The following is a 19,740-nucleotide window of genomic DNA, read 5'->3' as shown; positions in this document are numbered from 1 at the left end:
CAATGACTATCCTTTTTTCAAAGTTTCATACCGAATGACCCCATTTTTATTCAGGTTGTGTACTGAATGACCCCGTATTTTTGTAATTGTACATTTGACCTGAATGCCCCCTACTTTTAACATGACCGAGGCACATCCCTGCCATTTCAGATAGGGAGTGCCTCCCCCGCGCGGGAGTAACTGACAGTATTTTCTGTGTTGGGACATGAGAGCTCATCATACATTTCGAATTGCATTCTGAATACGAAGAATGTCCTTCTGATATCAAATAATTTTTTTGTTAATTCGCGATAATGTATGCTTAATAATACACATTTTATGGAAAATGATTTAAGATTGATAATTTTGATATCTAAATCTATGATATACCGGTAACAAGGCCGACAATTAATTGAAAATTTTGACCTTTCGTATTGAAGATATGGATTTTTTCCCCAAAACGCCAAAAAAAATTAGGTTTTTTGGGGGAAAATGTATACATGGTCAAAATTTTCAATTGTTCGTCGGCTCTTCATCCCAGCTATACTAATCATTTTATAGATTTAGAAAGTTTACTTCGATAACTGTTACGGTAAATATTAAAATTTTAAAAATATCCAATTTTAATAATTTGTCATAAAATTTGTATTATGTCGCGAATACCAAAAATATGTAGTTAATGTTACATTTTTATTTTATTTTATTTTATTTTATTAGATTTATTAGATTATTTTATTTGTCATGCAATACAAATTTAATGCTAATTGTTAATGTTGATAAACAAGTTTATAGTAGGCACGATACGCGCGTATCGCGTTTAGGGTGTCAAAAACATGAAAAATTGGAAAAAAGGGTAGCAAAATTGCAAATTCTAAATACGCGGAAATGAAATTTAGGGTATGAAATTTGATGTTAGGAATGAAATCCCTGTTTAGGGTGTCGTTTTAGCCAAGGGTTAAATCCTTGTTTAGGGTGCTTTTCAAAAGCTGATTATCGCGGATGGTGTACAGGCCACAATGGGAGTGACCCCCCCCCCCGGGGAAACTGATGTATTTGTCACTTTTGCACACTTTACACATCACCAACAACAACAACAACAACAACAACAACAAAACGTGCCTTCTTCACTTTTCCAAAAAAAAGTGGGGACGTGAAACGAATTTTTAATTTTACTTGGCCCTACCTAAATGTTAAATTTTAACGGAAATATAATGATGTTACGTGTTTAACAATTAATATGTGTTAAAAAATAATGGTGTTACGGTACGTGTTTAACATTATGTACCCCGGTATTAAAACAAAGGTGTTACGTGTTTAACATTATGTGTTAAAAATATAAAGGTGTTAATATTACTCGTGTTTCTCAAATAGTGTTTATAGTTTTTTTATAAAAATGTTTGATTGGCGTAACAAAAAAAATAGGGTAGGTCGGTAGGATTTATTTATTTATTTATTTTTTTTTACTATACACACGCTTTTTAAGCTGTAAATTGCCATTGATAAAGGCCTTGCACTTTTTTCTTTCTTTTTTTAATTTCAAAAATAAGAAAAAAGTATATAGAGTCGGGTTTTTTTCTGTCGGACGCGACGTGCGAGATGAAGACTTTTATTGAAATTAACGATTTAGGCTATTTTCACGTGTGACGATGTCAGACATGAGCTTTTTGTGCATGGGGCCTATGTTTGGAAAAAAAAAGTAGACCTAAAACCAGCGGGAAAAAAAAGAAATAACGCGCAAAAAGCCGTCAAATTAATTAATGCTCGTGGGGGCTTTGAGACCAAACTTTTAAATCATGTTTTTAGGCCATTTCCTCGATCATGCGAACAAAATGTGGGTTGATCACATAGAGGAAAGTACTCTGTGGTTGATCATTATTTCTGGCACGCCTGTACAGTCATGATGGTACGTACAAGCCCAGACAAACAAGTATAATGTCTATGCGTACACGCGCGCAGTGCGTCGAGGCCACCGAGCACTAGGTCGAGGCGTACACGCAGGCAGTGCATCGAGGCGTAAACGCACGGCGCACGGTAACGGCGCGTGCGAGTCTAGCTAGCAACAAAACCATGATGATAATAATATTATGCGCTGTCATAAAAACCACAACCCGGGCTGTGAAATAGCTTGAAATATGTATACACTGAAATTAATATGATGCCAATCTGAAAATCATCATGGATATTGGCTTCAACACCGACACAGTAACAACCAACAGGCTTCACTACAAAGCTGGGTCATGTTTACCGCCTATTAAATTCCACCAGGTGCCTGCTATACAGCTAAAAGATGCCCTGAAGCTACAGCCTAGGAATTTCCCCATCGAGCCAATGGGGCCTAATCGTCACTGGGAAAAGTTTGACCATAATAACCTGCCAAATATAACGTAAGTAGTTTTTTTCTAAAGCGCGCAAAAATTATGCTTAAATCATCACTGAAGATTGACCTAATATCACCTGAAATGATTTAGTATTATTAAGTCGTGATACTTCAACTTCAACTTCAACTCTGATATTGGCAGGACCCAGAACGTCTGGGTATGACAGCCAAGCTAAAGCTTGTGCGGGGATTAAGCGTGGTTACTGAGCCTGTAGGTGTGCTTTGAATGCTTGGTTACTTGGAGCTTGGATTATGTTTTCTTTGAGGTTATTCCACTGGGGTATTGTTCGTGGGAAGAAAGAATACTTGTGACTTTGGAGTCTGGTCTGATGTTGGATAAAACTTCTGGAGTTGCAGCGGTGAGAAGGTCGGGTAACTGGCGTTAGGTAACGGTCACTGGGGATGTCCACCTCATCGTTGATGATCTTATACAACAGGGTCAGACGTGCAGATCTTCTGCGGTCCTCCAGCGACTGCCACCCAAGGTCTTTCAAGAGAGTTGTTACCGTCCCCTTGGTGCGTTCATAGTTTGACTTGACAAAGCGAGCAGCACTTCTCTGGATCTTCTCCACTTTCGCCTTGTTGTTCTTCTGGTGAGGATCCCAGATCACGGAGCCGTACTCAACGTGGGGTCTAACAAGGCTGAGGTAGGCTGTCTCCTTCAACTTCTCTGGACAATTTCCAAGGTTTCGACGAACCACACCGAGCATTCTGCTTGCTTTGGATGTTGCAGAGCCAATCTGAGTATTCCATCCATAGATCATCCTGAAGATGGATTCCCAAGTATGGATGTGACTTCACGACGGAGAGTGTCTGGTTGCTCAGCTTCCCGGGCTCAGCTTGTAGTCATGGTGTACTTGACTTCTAGCGTTGGATACATGCATCACATAACACTTGCTTGGATTAAATTGCATCTGCCAGTCGTGTTGCCACTTGGTAAGATGGTCTAGGTCAGCTTGGAGAGCTTCAGCATCGGTTGGTGAAGAAATGGTTCGGTATACAAGGGCATCATCTGCAAATAGACGTGCTGTTGATGTTAACACCTCTGGTAAGTCGTTGATGTAGAGAAGAAAAGGAGCGGTCAAGGACCGTTCCTGTGGAACTCCAGAGTCGACGGAAACTGCAGATGAAGTTCTACCTTCTAGCACTACTCTCTGGGATCGGTCTTGAAGAAAGGATGATATCCAGGACAGCAGCTGATTGTTTATGCCGTAGTACTTGAGTTTGGAGAGGAGGCGGAGATGAGGCACGGTGTCAAATGCCTTTGTGAAGTCGAGTATGATGACATCCACGCTCTTTCTCTGGTCCAAGGCACTGCTGAGATCATGATGTGTGATTAGCAGCTGTGTATCACATGAACGCCGTTTCCGAAATCCATGTTGCTGGTCAGATAAGATACGATGGTGGTCAAGATGATTCATGATTTGGCTGTGGATGGCATGTTCCATGGTTTTACAGGAAATACTCGTCAACGACACAGGTCTGTAGTTTTTAGCGTCCGCTCTATCTCCCTTCTTGAAGATTGGTGTAATGTTGGCTGATTTCCAATCTTGCGGTAAAACTCCTGATTGAAGAGATTGGTTGTATATGAATGTCAACACTGGTGCAAGTTGAGGAGCAAGCGTCTTCAAAATACGACTCGGAATTCCATCTGGCCCAGCGGCTTTTGAAGGATTGAGCTCGGAGAGCAACTTCTCCACTCCTGGTACCGTGATCTTGAAGTTTGGCATAGGAGGAAAAGGGCTAGGACCTTTCTCGGGTATGCAGGTGGTATCCTCTGTTGTAAATACCGATTTGAAATATGAGTTCAAAATTTCACATTTCCCTGTTGCATCTGAAGTCAACTGTCCGTTGTGGCGAAGAGTTGAGATTCCACTGCTGTTATCTCTCTTTATGCCTCGTTTGACGTGACGCCAGAAAATCTTCGGATTCTCTTCCATTTTTGGTCCAAGGATATTGCTAATGTATTGGTTGTAACAGCTCCTCATTTTAGTTTTGACTAACTTCTGGAGATGGATGTACTTCTCCCACACGCGGCTGCTGTTAGATTCTTTGCTTTTCTTGTGCCACCGGTTTTTCTGCCGTATTATGTGCTTCAATTCCCTTGTCATCCACGGAAGATCACTACTAGCTCTGATGGTCTTCATGGGAATGTGATCCTTAGCCATCTTCATTACACAGTCTCTAAACTGGATCCAGTTGTCTTCAACAGAGTTCCGTTCAGGGTCTGAGTTGAGGAAGGATGAGCAGAACTCATGAGCATCATTTATTAGTTCCTAGTGATAGAGGTTGTCCATGTTACTCATGTGTGACTTCTAACTAACAAAAGCCGCTGATTCCCGTAGTATTCCTCCTCATTCATGCCAAATCAATGCATGACCTCGGAGTTACTTGCATAACTTTGGCGGGCCATTTTGAAACAATCATGGTTGCACATGCACTATGCAGGTACTTCTTTTGAAAATCCTAAACAAGGTATAGCAATCGCTGATAGGATAATGCAGCTTATAGAACACGGATAATTCTTAACTTGAAGCCCCCTTAAGCACTCATACTCAGACATCTTAAATGCCGATATTATAGCATAATTAGCAGTAAAATTAGATGGGAAGGGTAATATTTCTCTTACTTTGGTATAAATTCAGATACAAGAAGTGACAAGAATTTTACACAGTAAAAGTTCAAAACATTATTTTAGTTATTTCCACTACTGATAATATCCATTCCCGATTTTTTTTTTTTTTTCAGAGGGGCGCTTCTCTCTTCATTTTTGTCGATGTGTGGGTGGGTGGGGGTGATAGGGGGGCACTGGCTATTTTCACAATTCGTTTTGGCTGTCAGCACCTCAAATTAAAAAAAAAAAACATAATTAAAAGGCTATTTGGGAAAGTAAAATGCGACCAAAATATTTGTTTAGAGTTTTATGGAAGCCCGGGTGAATACTTGTGTAATAGGGTCCGGGTTTGTTTGTTTATTTATTTTTTAAATCTCATCTTGTTTATATTAAATTTTCAATCATTATTTTTCTAGACCATTCACGGAGAAGCCTATAGTCAGGGCGCCACCACCAAATAAAGTGGTCGTCCAAGTTGAGTCACCTCAAAAGAGGGCGGACAGAACAACGCGAGATGTGAGACAGACAAAGACAGGACATGGCAGGACAGTATGGGACGACAGAAAAGATGGTCCGTTTCGTCCAGACGAGCAAGGATACACCACAAAACAGGTAGGGGCCTATGCACTATGCACCAGCCTGTTTGAATCAATTGATTTTTTTGCAAGATCTGGATGTGCTCTGCATTTCATCTAGGTATTTTTGTTGATAGCAAATCAGTACAGAAAGAGAAAATTGAAATGGAAGAAATGCATTGTGGGAAGTGTAAGATGCCTTCTCTGGTCGACACCTTGTGGAGAGGGTTTTTGAGCGAGCGTGGCACAGTGTCATCGCTCCTATATCTTCATGGTAGAAATCGCCATGGTAGGTTCAATCCACAGCCACGCATGGCAATTTTCTTCCGACCTTTAATATGAGAGGCAGTAGCCAAGTGACCTGACTAAGGCTACTGACAATAGCGGGGTAATTGATTTCTCGCTGTGTGAGTAAGCTTGTATACGACATTGCAGTCAAAAAGGTCATACTGCCTCCCCTGTAGTGAGTGCAGCTATATACAGGACCAACGCAATATAAAATTAGAATTTTGGTCAGATTTTGAGTTCAAGACGCATGGCCTTTCTTCAAAGCGCAAACTAACGACTATCATATCTGTTCAACACGTATTTTCAAGTTTATGAGACCACATCTGGTTTCTTGAGAAAAATCATTTACGGGAGATATTCATCATTTTCCAACCCGGTATCCGAAGATTTTCGTCTGATATCAAAATCGTGCATAGATCCCGTGTATTTATTTATTTTAATATATCTGCTGCATCAAATAATTATTAGCCAGGCGATGTCGGTGTGCGTGGCCTTATTCTGGTACTTGCCGTTAGTTCCCGGGTTCAATTCCCGGCGGTGGAGATTTGCTGGGCAAAGAGGGGAAAAAGGGGGGTGCAAGCAAAAAATCAGGGCGGCCAGCATCCCACGGGGTGGGGGGGCGGCAAGACTTTTCAAAGCTAATGCTGGGATATTGACTTGGGGAAAGAATGTCTGAAATTAGTTGGCAACCTCTGTAGATTAAATTCAGACTTCCGCTCTCCCCATAGTACATTTAGAATTGGGTAAATGAATCACAAAAGTACTCCGTCCTTCGGCGGGGACGTTAAGCCGTCGGTCCCGTGTACAGAGAGCCATTCCTGTAATACAGTACCACGGGTATCTCGCAGCCAGTTTCGAAAAGAGTAGGGCGTTAACCTCTGACTGTTCCCAATCCGTCCTGGTGTTGAAATGGACCGCAATGCCTTTTTGGGTGGGTGCGGCGTGCCGCACCCACCCTGTATTCTCTGACTATTGACCTACTTTTTCACATGCCGCAGTGTTGAGAAAATATTCGTGCCGGTTATATCCCAAACACCCACAGAGGTGATAGTTTACGGCGAGTTTTGTAATTATTACTTGATTTTGATATGTAAGTAATACGATAAAGTCGTCATAGGCACTAATGTGTTTGTATTAAAAGAAATAACAAAAATAATTATTTAAGTAATAGAAATACTATTTGGAAATTGCAGCAAGATTTGCAGATGTTTTTATTTGAACAGTACCAGTTCACCAGTTTTGCTAGTTTTCCAAATCTTTGGGCTAAATTAATAGCATCGTGAAGGTCATATCATTTTATACTGACAGCTTCAGCATGTAGGCCTATATACTTAAATACAGCTTGTACGTGCATTGTGTTCAGTGTGTACATAGGCTATTTACTTTTCAAAGATAAGCAATAGATCAGATTAAAATCAGGGAAAATATGACACAACCTCCAATTTAAGAATAACAAACGTATAAAGTTAAAAACTCTTCAACTTTGTTTATACGTTTTGTGTTATTCCCCTATTGGAAATCGATGTTGTGTCATATTTTCCCTGTTTTTAATTGTGAACTTGACTTACTCATTCTTTCATTTCTCTTGACAATTTGTCATTTGCCCACCCTATTCCTTTTAAAGGAATTTTTATTCAATAAAGTATTTCTTAAGTTAATCCGGGGTTGTCAAAACCGGAACAAATCAAACAAACGAACGGGGAGTAGGCCTAATCCTTAGTTGTTGGTTTCTGTACTTTAGTATACTGGATGTTAAATATGATCGGTAGGGGGTGGGGGATATTTTTCATCAAACTTATTTGTGGAGTAAAAGGGTCTAACGATGATGGGAAGTTAATCACCTACAGGCACAAAAATTGCCTTTTACAAGATAAGATTCTTAGAAGAAAGGTTGCAAGTTGAACCTCAAATGGTTTGTATAAGCTGTCCTGTATGTAGAACCTTGAACATTTCTACCAATAACTAAACTGGGAGGACAGAAAGAACTATTTTAGGCTTGGGAAATGCTCTGTAAAGACCAGATAGAAAACACCCAAATGTATTAGGAATACACCCAACATGCCCAAATGTATTAGGAATACACCCAAATGTATAGGAATATGCGGCCTACACCTATAGACTAATTCCAATCAGCCGTCTACACTTCGTAGGCCTGCTGTGTTATGCTGCGTCCAGACGGTTGACGACTGAGGGCAGCAGTCTAGCCTACACCCAAATAATAGGAACTTGCCTACACCGAAATGTATTAGGAATACACCCAAATGTATTAGGAATACACCCAAATATAATTATTAGGAATACACACAAATGTATTAGGAATACACACAAATGTATTAGGAATACACCCAAATATAATTATTAGGCATACACACAAATGTATTGGGAATACACACAAATGTATTTAAAAAAAATACACCCCACAAATTTTTGGGGAGTAATCCTGTAGTTGTTGATTTCAATAATTAAGAACTTGTTTGTACTCATTTTAATACATTTTTGATGGTCATGAAAATGTAGGCCTAAGTTCTGACATTTTTAAATATTCGTTTGTTTGTTTGTTTAGGTACCTCGTGAGACAATAGAAGACTTGTGCCATTCTCTTTGTTGGAGTACTACGACTGGAAAAGCAACAAAAGAGGCGTGCTTACCAACAACAAAAGTAAGGGCACGTGACATGATGGTAGTACAGCATGAATGTCTACTTCGACTCTTCCGAATTCTGAGGCCAATATTTAAAAGTTTCTTTTCAAGTCAGTCATTCTTTCCTTCATTCTTTCTTTCTTTTGATATTTTCAACCATTCTTTTTTATTTCCTTTCTTTCACTTCTTTCTTTCTTGCGCTCTTTCACTTCTTTCGCCCTTTCTCTCTCTCTCTTTTTTTTTTTTTTTACTCTACTTTGTTTCACTAGCACTCATTCGCTATTCTGTAATTACGGTTTTGTAATAACATTCCTTTCCCATTTTTTTTTTTTTTTTTATTATCATATAATTTTTTGTAATATAAATTCTTATAATATAAATTTTAGGTGACGCCACCAACGACCACACTCGAAGAAAACGCTGATATCCCCATGCGTCGACCAAAACGGTACGAATCCCGTCCGTCTCTATGGCAACAAATAGCCCCGATATGGGACAAGTTGCAGGATCGATCCCACGTCGGGGAAAATGTTGGCAAAGTTGGAACGAGAGAAAAAGTATTAACAAAAGAATCCGATACATTCAGGTACGTTGAATTACTCACTTGGACCATAGATCCTCCCTCGGGTCCATGGAGAACGACTGGTAATGTAGATTACATAGCATTAAAAATCAACCCAAAAAATCACTGAATTTTAGCGTTCAATATAGGAGGTGTGATCAGTGTAGTGGCATCAATTTGAGCTAATTTGTGTAGAGAGAGGAATTGGTTTTAGGCTGTGTATTTAGAATCGGGGGGGGGGGGGTGAAGGACTATGGCATATTTTGGTAGGCTACCGTATTATGTAAGGCCGGACCGAGACTGTGGGACAGTCTACTTGGACCACAGTGTTTGATCTCTTATAAATTTCCCACTCGTTTATCCGCTTTGGTTAACATTTTAATAACTTAGGCCTATTAGGCCTATTTGTAAATTCATACAACTAGTCCAATAAGATTATACTAGTTGTGAGCCGACTGAAATAATTGTTTTGGTTTATTCTAACCACTTTTAAAGGTTTCTTTACATATCAAAATACATTTGATCAACTTTTCAGAAACAGGAGAAAAAGGGGGCGCAATGAAGGTTCTGTTTTTATTGGGACACCCTGTACAACTAAAATGGCCAAATAGGCAGGGGTCTAATTAAAAACCATACTAATGTATTCCTCTCATGGTAATGAATTAGAAAAAAGATAGTAACAGGTTGATATATCTCCGATGCACAGCTCTCTCTAATTGTACGGTCAAAATGTTAAATGTTGGAGTCCACAAGGGTCACAAAGTAAAAATGCGCCAAGTTTGATCGAAATGGTCTTAAATTGTGTCCCCTTGCAAAACGTTTTAAACAAAGAATATTTTGCCATAACTCATCGGTCATCAGGTCAACAAATGTCAAAGTCAAATCAAGCAATTGTGTTTTTGTTTCTTGCTGGTCAACTATAATAAGCATAAAAGAATCTTCTCAAATGACATTGATAAGAACTGTATTCTCTGCTTTCAAGTTAATCATGCAGATGCTTGTATTTAATAAATCATGAACTGATGCTCCTAAAAAATGGCGAAGTCTATTGAATCCTGCTGATTTTGACCTATTTTGTATTGTTTTCTATGTAACAATGCATCCCAAACAATGTAAACCAGCCTTAGGCTGAATAAAGATGGTTTGCCTCAGAAGCATTTTGTCAGTAAGGGAGCGTTCACAAACACTTGTTAGGGGGGGGGCTGATGCAAATAAAGGGGGGGCTGAAAAGTTTTGACCATGCTAATGGGGGGGCCTGAAAAAATGACCACAAATTTTCCTGGTAAAATTGAGTTTATATGCTTTTCTATGGGGTTGATCCATAATTTTCATGTCAAAGGGGGGCTGAAATGTTTTCAGGTCTGTAAAGGGGGGGCGAAAAATGTTCGCGATGAATTTTTTTGCATCGGGCCCCCCTAACAAGTGTTTGCAAGCTGTGTGTTATGCATATTGTTGTTGTTTTTGCTAGGAAAATGCTATGCGCTACGCGGGATTTCTGTTTTCTTTATTTTAAATCATTTTCGAACCACTTTTTTTCTCAATCATTATTCATTGTGTGCATTTTTTTATAGACATCAGAATCCTGCCATCGGCGATCTACTGACACCTGCAGACAACGAAATCATCACAAAATTATGCAGAGAAAAGGCTTTGTCATTAACATAGTAAGTCGAAGCAGAATTCCTTAACATTTGGGTGTATTCCTCAGTCATTTGGTATTCCTCAGTCATTTGGGTGTATTCCTCAGTCATTTGGGTGTATTCCTCAGTCATTTGGTTGTATTCCTCAATCATTTGGGTATATTTTACTCAGTCATTTGGGTGTTTTTCGCCATAGACAATGAAATATGCATGCAGGAAAAGGCGTTGTCACCAATCGAAGCAGTATTCCTTAAACATTTGGGTGTATTCCTCAGTAATTAGGGTGTATTCCTCTATATAGACAATAAAATAATCACAAAATTATACAGAGAAAACGTGTTGTCATCAACATAGTAAGTCGGAGTAATAGCCTATTCCTCAAACAGTTGAGTATATTTTTCAGTCAATTAGTAAGTTTTTAGCGGGTTCACCGTCGGACAAGTTTAGAACTGCCAAGGGCAAAATACCTTAGTATGAGACATGTAGTAGCCGCCCCTTGCCTACTGGTGGCTCTGAAAAGAGCCGGTCGGAAGAATGCCCCTCGTGAACAATGAACAAGCAGATCACGCCTATGCTATTATAAAAGTTTTTGGTGGCTATGAAAAGAGCCGTTCAAAAGAGCCGTTAAAATATCCATTTATTTTGTCATGTAGGGCAGGTAATGTCAAAGGTTCGGTAGCTCTGAAAAGAACCGTTCACTGAAGACTGTCCATTGTCAACAGAGAACAAGCAGACCTCGCTTATCTGCTGATGCAACTGCAGAGAGTAACTGCAATCAAGTAGCCCAGCAAACACGAAAACGTTTTAAATAAGTTATATTATGGCTTTTGGTGTAGGTAAAAACGTTTTAATAACATTAAAATGTCGGGTTATAGAAAGATCATGAAAACGTTTTAAAACGTTTTGTATGAAAACACACTACAACAATATTTTTGAAATATGTTCAAAATCTTATTGTAAACTATTTTTGCAAACATTTTTTCCCAATATTTTGTCAACATTTAAATAATAATTTATTATGTTAAAATGTTTGAACCCAGCAAACACAGAAATGTTCTTAAAATGTATTTTTCAAAACGTTTTAATAACATTTAAATGTCGGGTTATATAAAGGTCATGAAAACGTTTTTAAAACGCGAGCGAATGAGTAAGTTAGGGTTGAGGAGGACGGGCGGGGACATCTAGTTCGAGAGGGGCATTATTCCGAAAAGGGCTAAAGTTATAGTTTCGTCAATTTACGTTAAAATTAGAGTTTAAATTAGGGTCAGGGTTATGTTCAGTGGCGGCACTATACGGGGGGGTTAGATACTTATCTTGACTCCCAAATAAATAAATCCATGACTCATCCTTCCAAAGAAAATGACAGCCCCCTAAGTTCCCTATCATCAAGTGCAAAAAAATAACATCATTGGCAGCTACTCAGTTCTGACCTTAATGCCAGTAACAATCACATTTCGTCATCAATATGGCCAATTGCCACGCCCATTTAGCACGAAAATACTAAAATATAAGTTTTTAAATCAGCTATATCTAGCTTTTCCGTCATTAATTTTTTTTTACCGTAATGGAAAATCCAAATAAAGAGTTGATGTTTCAGGTCAAATTATTTTGCCCTTTGCAATCAATGCCACTATTTTGCAAAAACAATTTTCCTTGTAATCTGTCATTTTTGCCTATACTTTTGCGTGTGGAATTTGTGTACATCCGGGTACCTTACATCGTTGAACACGGTATGGCGACTTGTAGATGTCACGTGCGCATTTATAAATGCGCATTTATATATATACCCGAAGTCCACTGGCTATCAGCAATATATTGTTGATGAAGAAGTTGACGAAACAGTGCAATCAGCTGTAGATAGGTGACGAGACAGTGTGCTATCAGCTGTAGATAGTTGACGAAACAGTGTGCTATCAGCTGTAGATAGTTGACGAAACAGTGTGCTATCAGCAGTAGATAGCTGACGAAACAGTATGCTATCAGCAATAGATAGTTGACGAAACAGTGTGCTATCAGCAGTAGATAGCTGACGAAACAGTATGCTATCAGCAGTAGATAGTTGACGAAACAGTGTGCTATCAGCAGTAGATAGCTGACGAAACAGTGTGCTATCAGCAGTAGATAGTTGACGAAACAGTATGCTATCAGCAGCAGAAAACTGACGAAACAGTATGCTATCAGCAGTAGATAGTTGACGAGACAGTGTGCTCTCATCAGTAGATAGCTGACGAAACAGTGTGCTATCAGCAGTAGATAGTTGACGAAACAGTGTGTTATCAGCAGCAGAAAACTGACGAAACAATATGCTATCAGCAGTAGATAGTTGACGAAACAGTGTTCTATCAGCAGTAGATAGCTGACGAGACAGTATGCTATCAGCAGTAGATAGTTGACGAAACAGTGTGATATATCAGCAGTAGATAGTTGACGAAACAGTGTGCTATCAGCAGTAGATAGCTGACGAAACAGTATGCTATCAGCAGTATAGCTGACGAAACAGTATGCTATCACCAGTAGATAGCTGACGAAACAGTGTGCTATCAGCAGTAGATAGTTGACGAAACAGTATGCTATCAGCAGTAGATAGTTGACGAAACATTGTGCTATCAGCAGTAGATAGCTGACGAAACAGTGTGCTATCAGCAGTATAGATAGTTGACGAGACAGTATGCTATCAGCAGTAGATAGTTGACGAAACAGTGTGCTATCAGCAGTAGATAGCTGACGAAACAGTGTGCTATCAGCAGTATATAGTTGACGAAACAGTATGCTATCAGCAGTAGATAGCTGACGAAACAGTATGCTATCAGCAGTAGATAGCTGACGAAACAGTATGCTATCAGCAGTAGATAGTTGACGAAACAGTGTGCTATCAGCAGTAGATAACTGACGAAACAGTATGCTATCAGCAGTAGATAGTTGACGAAACAGTGTGCTATCAGCAGTAGATATTTGACGAAACAGTGTGCTATCAGCAGTAGATAGCTGACGAAACAGTGTGATATATCAGCAGTAGATAGTTGACGAAACAGTGTGCTATCAGCAGTAGATAGCTGACGAAACAGTATGCTATCAGCAGTAGATAGCTGACGAAACAGTATGCTATCAGCAGTAGATAGCTGACGAAACAGTGTGCTATCAGCAGTAGATAGTTGACGAAACAGTATGCTATCAGCAGCAGATAGTTGACAAAACAGTGTGCTATCAGCAGTAAATAGTTGACGAAACAGTATGCTATCAGCAGTAGATAGTTGACGAAACAGTGTGCTATCAGCAGTAGATAGTTGACGAAACAGTGTGCTATCAGCAGTAGAAAGCTGACGAAACAGTATGCTATCAACAGTTAATAGTTGACGAAACAGTATGCTATCAGCAGTAGATAGTTGACGAAACAGTGTGTTATCAGCAGTAGATAGCTGACGAAACAGTGTGCTATCAGCAGTAGATAGCTGACGAAACAATATGCTATCAGCAGTAGATAGTTGACGAAACAGTGTGCTATCAGCAGTAGATAGCTGACGAGACAGTATGCTATCAGCAGTAGATAGTTGACGAAACAGTGTGATATATCAGCAGTAGATAGTTGACGAAACAGTGTGCTATCAGCAGTAGATAGCTGACGAAACAGTATGCTATCAGCAGTATAGCTGACGAAACAGTATGCTATCACCAGTAGATAGCTGACGAAACAGTGTGCTATCAGCAGTAGATAGTTGACGAAACAGTATGCTATCAGCAGTAGATAGTTGACGAAACATTGTGCTATCAGCAGTAGATAGCTGACGAAACAGTGTGCTATCAGCAGTATAGATAGTTGACGAGACAGTATGCTATCAGCAGTAGATAGTTGACGAAACAGTGTGCTATCAGCAGTAGATAGCTGACGAAACAGTGTGCTATCAGCAGTATATAGTTGACGAAACAGTATGCTATCAGCAGTAGATAGCTGACGAAACAGTATGCTATCAGCAGTAGATAGCTGACGAAACAGTATGCTATCAGCAGTAGATAGTTGACGAAACAGTGTGCTATCAGCAGCAGAAAACTGACGAAACAGTATGCTATCAGCAGTAGATAGTTGACGAAACAGTGTGCTATCAGCAGTAGATATTTGACGAAACAGTGTGCTATCAGCAGTAGATAGCTGACGAAACAGTGTGATATATCAGCAGTAGATAGTTGACGAAACAGTGTGCTATCAGCAGTAAATAGTTGACGAAACAGTATGCTATCAGCAGTAGATAGTTGACGAAACAGTGTGCTATCAGCAGTAGATAGTTGACGAAACAGTGTGCTATCAGCATTAGAGAGCTGACGAAACAGTATGCTATCAACAGTTAATAGTTGACGAAACAGTATGCTATCAGCAGTAGATAGTTGACGAAACAGTGTGCTATCAGCAGTAGATAGCTGACGAAACAGTGTGCTATCAGCAGTAGATAGCTGACGAAACAATATGCTATCAGCAGTAGATAGTTGACGAAACAGTGTGCTATCAGCAGTAGATAGCTGACGAGACAGTATGCTATCAGCAGTAGATAGTTGACGAAACAGTGTGATATATCAGCAGTAGATAGTTGACGAAACAGTGTGCTATCAGCAGTAGATAGCTGACGAAACAGTATGCTATCAGCAGTATAGCTGACGAAACAGTATGCTATCACCAGTAGATAGCTGACGAAACAGTGTGCTATCAGCAGTAGATAGTTGACGAAACAGTATGCTATCAGCAGTAGATAGTTGACGAAACATTGTGCTATCAGCAGTAGATAGCTGACGAAACAGTGTGCTATCAGCAGTATAGATAGTTGACGAGACAGTATGCTATCAGCAGTAGATAGTTGACGAAACAGTGTGCTATCAGCAGTAGATAGCTGACGAAACAGTGTGCTATCAGCAGTATATAGTTGACGAAACAGTATGCTATCAGCAGTAGATAGCTGACGAAACAGTATGCTATCAGCAGTAGATAGCTGACGAAACAGTATGCTATCAGCAGTAGATAGTTGACGAAACAGTGTGCTATCAGCAGCAGAAAACTGACGAAACAGTATGCTATCAGCAGTAGATAGTTGACGAAACAGTGTGCTATCAGCAGTAGATATTTGACGAAACAGTGTGCTATCAGCAGTAGATAGCTGACGAAACAGTGTGATATATCAGCAGTAGATAGTTGACGAAACAGTGTGCTATCAGCAGTAGATAGCTGACGAAACAGTATGCTATCAGCAGTAGATAGCTGACGAAACAGTATGCTATCAGCAGTAGATAGCTGACGAAACAGTGTGCTATCAGCAGTAGATAGTTGACGAAACAGTATGCTATCAGCAGCAGATAGTTGACAAAACAGTGTGCTATCAGCAGTAAATAGTTGACGAAACAGTATGCTATCAGCAGTAGATAGTTGACGAAACAGTGTGCTATCAGCAGTAGATAGTTGACGAAACAGTGTGCTATCAGCAGTAGAGAGCTGACGAAACAGTATGCTATCAACAGTTAATAGTTGACGAAACAGTATGCTATCAGCAGTAGATAGTTCATGATGCAGTCATGCCTACAGTAGAATTCACTACGACCTTTGCAGGACTTAAACCCCATTAAAAGCTATTAAACCAAGATAACACTCATTGAAAACAGCTCAACTGATTAAATCAGATCTTCTCTGGTTAAATCTACACGACACATGTTTCTGTTTTACCTGTGCAATGAGCAATGAGCTGGTATTATTGTTTCAGTTGGGTGAACGATTATAAAGCGAACGAAAGGTAACAATATTGTGTGCGCTTTTGTTTACGAAATGAGACAATAGTGTGCTTATTGTTAACCAACGTTCTTGAAAATGAGAAGCATAATGGTTTGCAGACTTAACACGTTTTGGAAATAATTTCTTCATATTTTTTGGTGTTATATGTCGTTTACATATCCTTCCTAAAACACAAAAGTGCAAATATTTCCAAACACCTAAATTAGCTACAAATTTAGGACATGTTAGTGTTACAAAACTATATATTTTCTAGAATTTCAGAGAATACGTTAAATATTGGCTGGTTATTTTTCACACAGTGGCGTTAACTAGTCAATTGCCTATACTTCTAACATACACTACTTGTAGAGGTCACGCGCCTAAGAGCTCTGTGTATATTGTGTATAGGAAAACGGACAGTAGGCCTAACTGCGGTATGTGACGAAGCAGTGTGCTATCAGCAGTAGATAGTTGATGAAGCACGTCTATCAGTTGTATTATAGTTATTATTGGAGAAGCAGTGTGCTATCAGCAGTAGAGGATTCTTTTCACTAAAATCAACCTGCAAAGCTGCTTCCTGGTCAAGTATATCACGCCTATAGTACACCGACATCACGCCTATAGTGCCAACTTTGCACAAAAAGTGTAACAAATTGAGTACAATATTATATATTAGCAAATTTAGTGCTCGGAATCGTATTTTTCTAGAACATAGGTATAATTATGATTATGTATAAATTTGAAAAGAAAACACGAACATTTATGTTGAGGCCTATGTGCGAATGGGCACACAAGGCTAAAACGTGTTTAGCAGTCGGTCGTGAGCATGCAAAAATGGGTCGTTTTTAATTTATATATCGCTAATTTTCTCAGTTGGCCTAGACCTAAAATTAATGTGGCGCCATTCTCAATATGATATAAAATCTATATTTCAAAGTTTCAGGTTACTTGACATATGGTCAGATCGAGCGCAACAAGTTTTTTAATAAAATTTCTTTAGAAATGTCAAATTTCAGTATATATTGCGTATTTTCATTACCAACAACCATTTTGGAATCAGCGTAAAAAATAAAATGAGTATACAGAAGCCCAGTAATGGTTCGGTTGTTCTTGACATAGCTCTTGATATTTCTCTTTGGCAGTGTTCGTCAATGTCCTGGCTATGATGGTTTCGTACCACTATCTCCACTGGCTATACCCATCGCTGTGAAGAATAAATCGCCCAATCTTTGTATGATGTCTACCATGCAAGCTAGTTATAGGTAAGGTTCTTAAAAATGCAAATACATTTTCATGACCATATTTGGAATCAGCATGACAAATGCTTTAAAATGAGTATAAATAAGGCCAGTAATAGTTGAGTGGTTATTGAGATACTTCTGAATATTTTTAGAATAAGTCCGACTCAATCTTTGTATGATAACCACCATGCAAGCTATAGTCAATGGTGGAATATCCACTCCCTATTCCAGAAAAATACAACACTAATTTTTTGGAATTAATGTTATCCTGTTTTGCCAAATCCTAATCCTTTAGTTAGCCCTAACTGGCAATAAAAGTACAATTTTAATATTTGGCCAATTTTTTGAAATAAGGGCCAAAAACATGCATTTTTAGGGCGTTTTCGTATGCTGTGACCATCAAGCCCAAAGACTTGTAATAAGACTAATTTTAGTTTATGCATTCTAATTTTTGAAAAGACATGTTTCATTCTTACAACCAATCATTTAATTAGTAACACAAAAAAGTGAGAATTAGAGCAAAATTTCGGCATATAATCAATATTTTAAATGCTTAGACTTGTTCCAAGTCTTTGATTTCGTGACTAAATTGTCAGAAAACATGCAAAAATGCATGTTTTTGGCTCTTTGTTCTAGAAATTTGTAAAATAGTGAACCTTTTCTTTTATCTCCAGTTAGGACTAAATTAATGATTAAGATTGAGCTATGTTTCAATTTACAGAACTTGATATTTTTTAATCCTCAAAAATTAGTGCTGTATTTGTTTGGAATGGGGAGTAGGGTGTGCGATTCTTTTGTTCTTTTTGTCTCTTTATTCTATTCTCTTTCTTTCTCATTTCTTTGTCTGCGCATGCGCGTTTTTAAAAAAAGCATTGCATACATTTAATTTATGATGTTTATCCCTCTTTTGATTTCATTACAGACCTATACCGCTGAATGGAACCATGAACTATGCACATAAAGGACCACTATCCCGTACAGTCACATTGACATTCCCTTATAACCCCTATAACAAGGTTGAAAACAGGGCATTCTTTAGGAAAGATATAGAACATCCATGGTAATATGCACATACCCTCTATAGTCATTATAATACCAAATAGCCGGGTTATTGTTACATTTGGGTGTATTTCTAATACATTTGGGTGTATTTCTAATACATTTGGGTGTATTTCTAATACATTTGGGTGTATTTCTAATACATTTGGGTGTATTTCTAATACATATTATGGGTGTATTTCTAATACATTTGGGTGTATTTCTAATACATTTGAGTGTATTTCTAATACATTTGGGTGTATTTCTAATACATTTGGGTGTATTTCTAATACATTTGGGTGTATTTCTAATACATTTGGGTGTATTTCTAATACATTTGGGTGTATTCCTAATACATTTGGGTGTATTCCTGATACATTTGGGTGTATTCCTAATACATTTGGGTGTATTTCTAATACATTTAGGTGTATTCCTAATACATCTGGGTGTATTTCTAATACAGTTGGGTGTATTTCTAATACATTTGGGTATATTCCTAATACATTTGGGTGTATTCCTAATACATTTGGGTGTATTCCTAATACATTTGGGTGTATTCCTAATACATTTGGGTGTATTGCTACACAATAAAACAGGAACAATTACAAACATTTTTCTTTTTTTGAATTTTTAAAATGTGTCATCAATATTGTGAGTTGGACTGGTTTCATCAAACTTTACAGACCTTTGGGTGCATTCTGATATATTTAGGTGTATTCTGAAACATATGGGTGTATTTCTAATCAGAGATGCCAATGGGTTATGAAAAAAAAATCTGAAATTTGCGAACGTAGGGAGCGAAGCGACCGAAGTCTCGCCCCCACGGCCGGGGGTCCAGGGGCCCGCTTAAGGGCCCCTGGTGAGAATCCAGGGCAAAGCCCCAGTGAAGTTGAGGGGCGAAGCCCCCAAAGCCAGAGGGTTTCTACACATTTTACACTGCAGGAGACACCATTTCTGAGTGTAAAATTACATTCAAATGGATTAAAAAATAAGGTTATTTTGAGAAAACAAGCCTAGATAGCAGTATTGAAGACTATCTATTA

General features: G+C 38.7%; 1 protein-coding gene across 1 annotated transcript; it reads left to right on the top strand.

The window, feature by feature from the left end:
• Positions 1-2,154: 2,154 nt before the first annotated feature.
• Positions 2,155-18,741, top strand: LOC140144395 (uncharacterized). The gene is made up of 7 exons (XM_072166207.1): positions 2,155-2,363; positions 5,387-5,582; positions 8,397-8,492; positions 8,860-9,059; positions 10,607-10,699; positions 17,561-17,680; positions 18,582-18,741. The coding sequence occupies exons 1-7, from the start codon at positions 2,155-2,157 to the stop codon at positions 18,721-18,723; spliced, it is 1,056 nt and encodes a 351-aa protein (XP_072022308.1). The 3' UTR covers positions 18,724-18,741.
• Positions 18,742-19,740: the final 999 nt, after the last annotated feature.

The sequence above is a fragment of the Amphiura filiformis genome, unplaced genomic scaffold (genome assembly GCF_039555335.1).
Source record: "Amphiura filiformis unplaced genomic scaffold, Afil_fr2py scaffold_52, whole genome shotgun sequence".
NCBI classification, from domain to species: Eukaryota; Metazoa; Echinodermata; class Ophiuroidea; order Amphilepidida; family Amphiuridae; genus Amphiura; species Amphiura filiformis.
The sequence above is the reverse complement of the archived record's forward strand: the minus strand, read 5'-3'. Positions and strand labels throughout refer to the sequence as shown.

Bases quoted from the DNA above. Each gene is read 5' to 3' on its own strand.
- LOC140144395 (XM_072166207.1), top strand. From the start codon at position 2,155: ATGGATATTGGCTTCAACACCGACACAGTAACAACCAACAGGCTTCAC. The intron at 8,493-8,859 runs GTAAGGGCACGT...TATAAATTTTAG, and splicing joins CGTGCTTACCAACAACAAAA to GTGACGCCACCAACGACCAC. The intron at 9,060-10,606 runs GTACGTTGAATT...ATTTTTTTATAG, and splicing joins AAAGAATCCGATACATTCAG to ACATCAGAATCCTGCCATCG.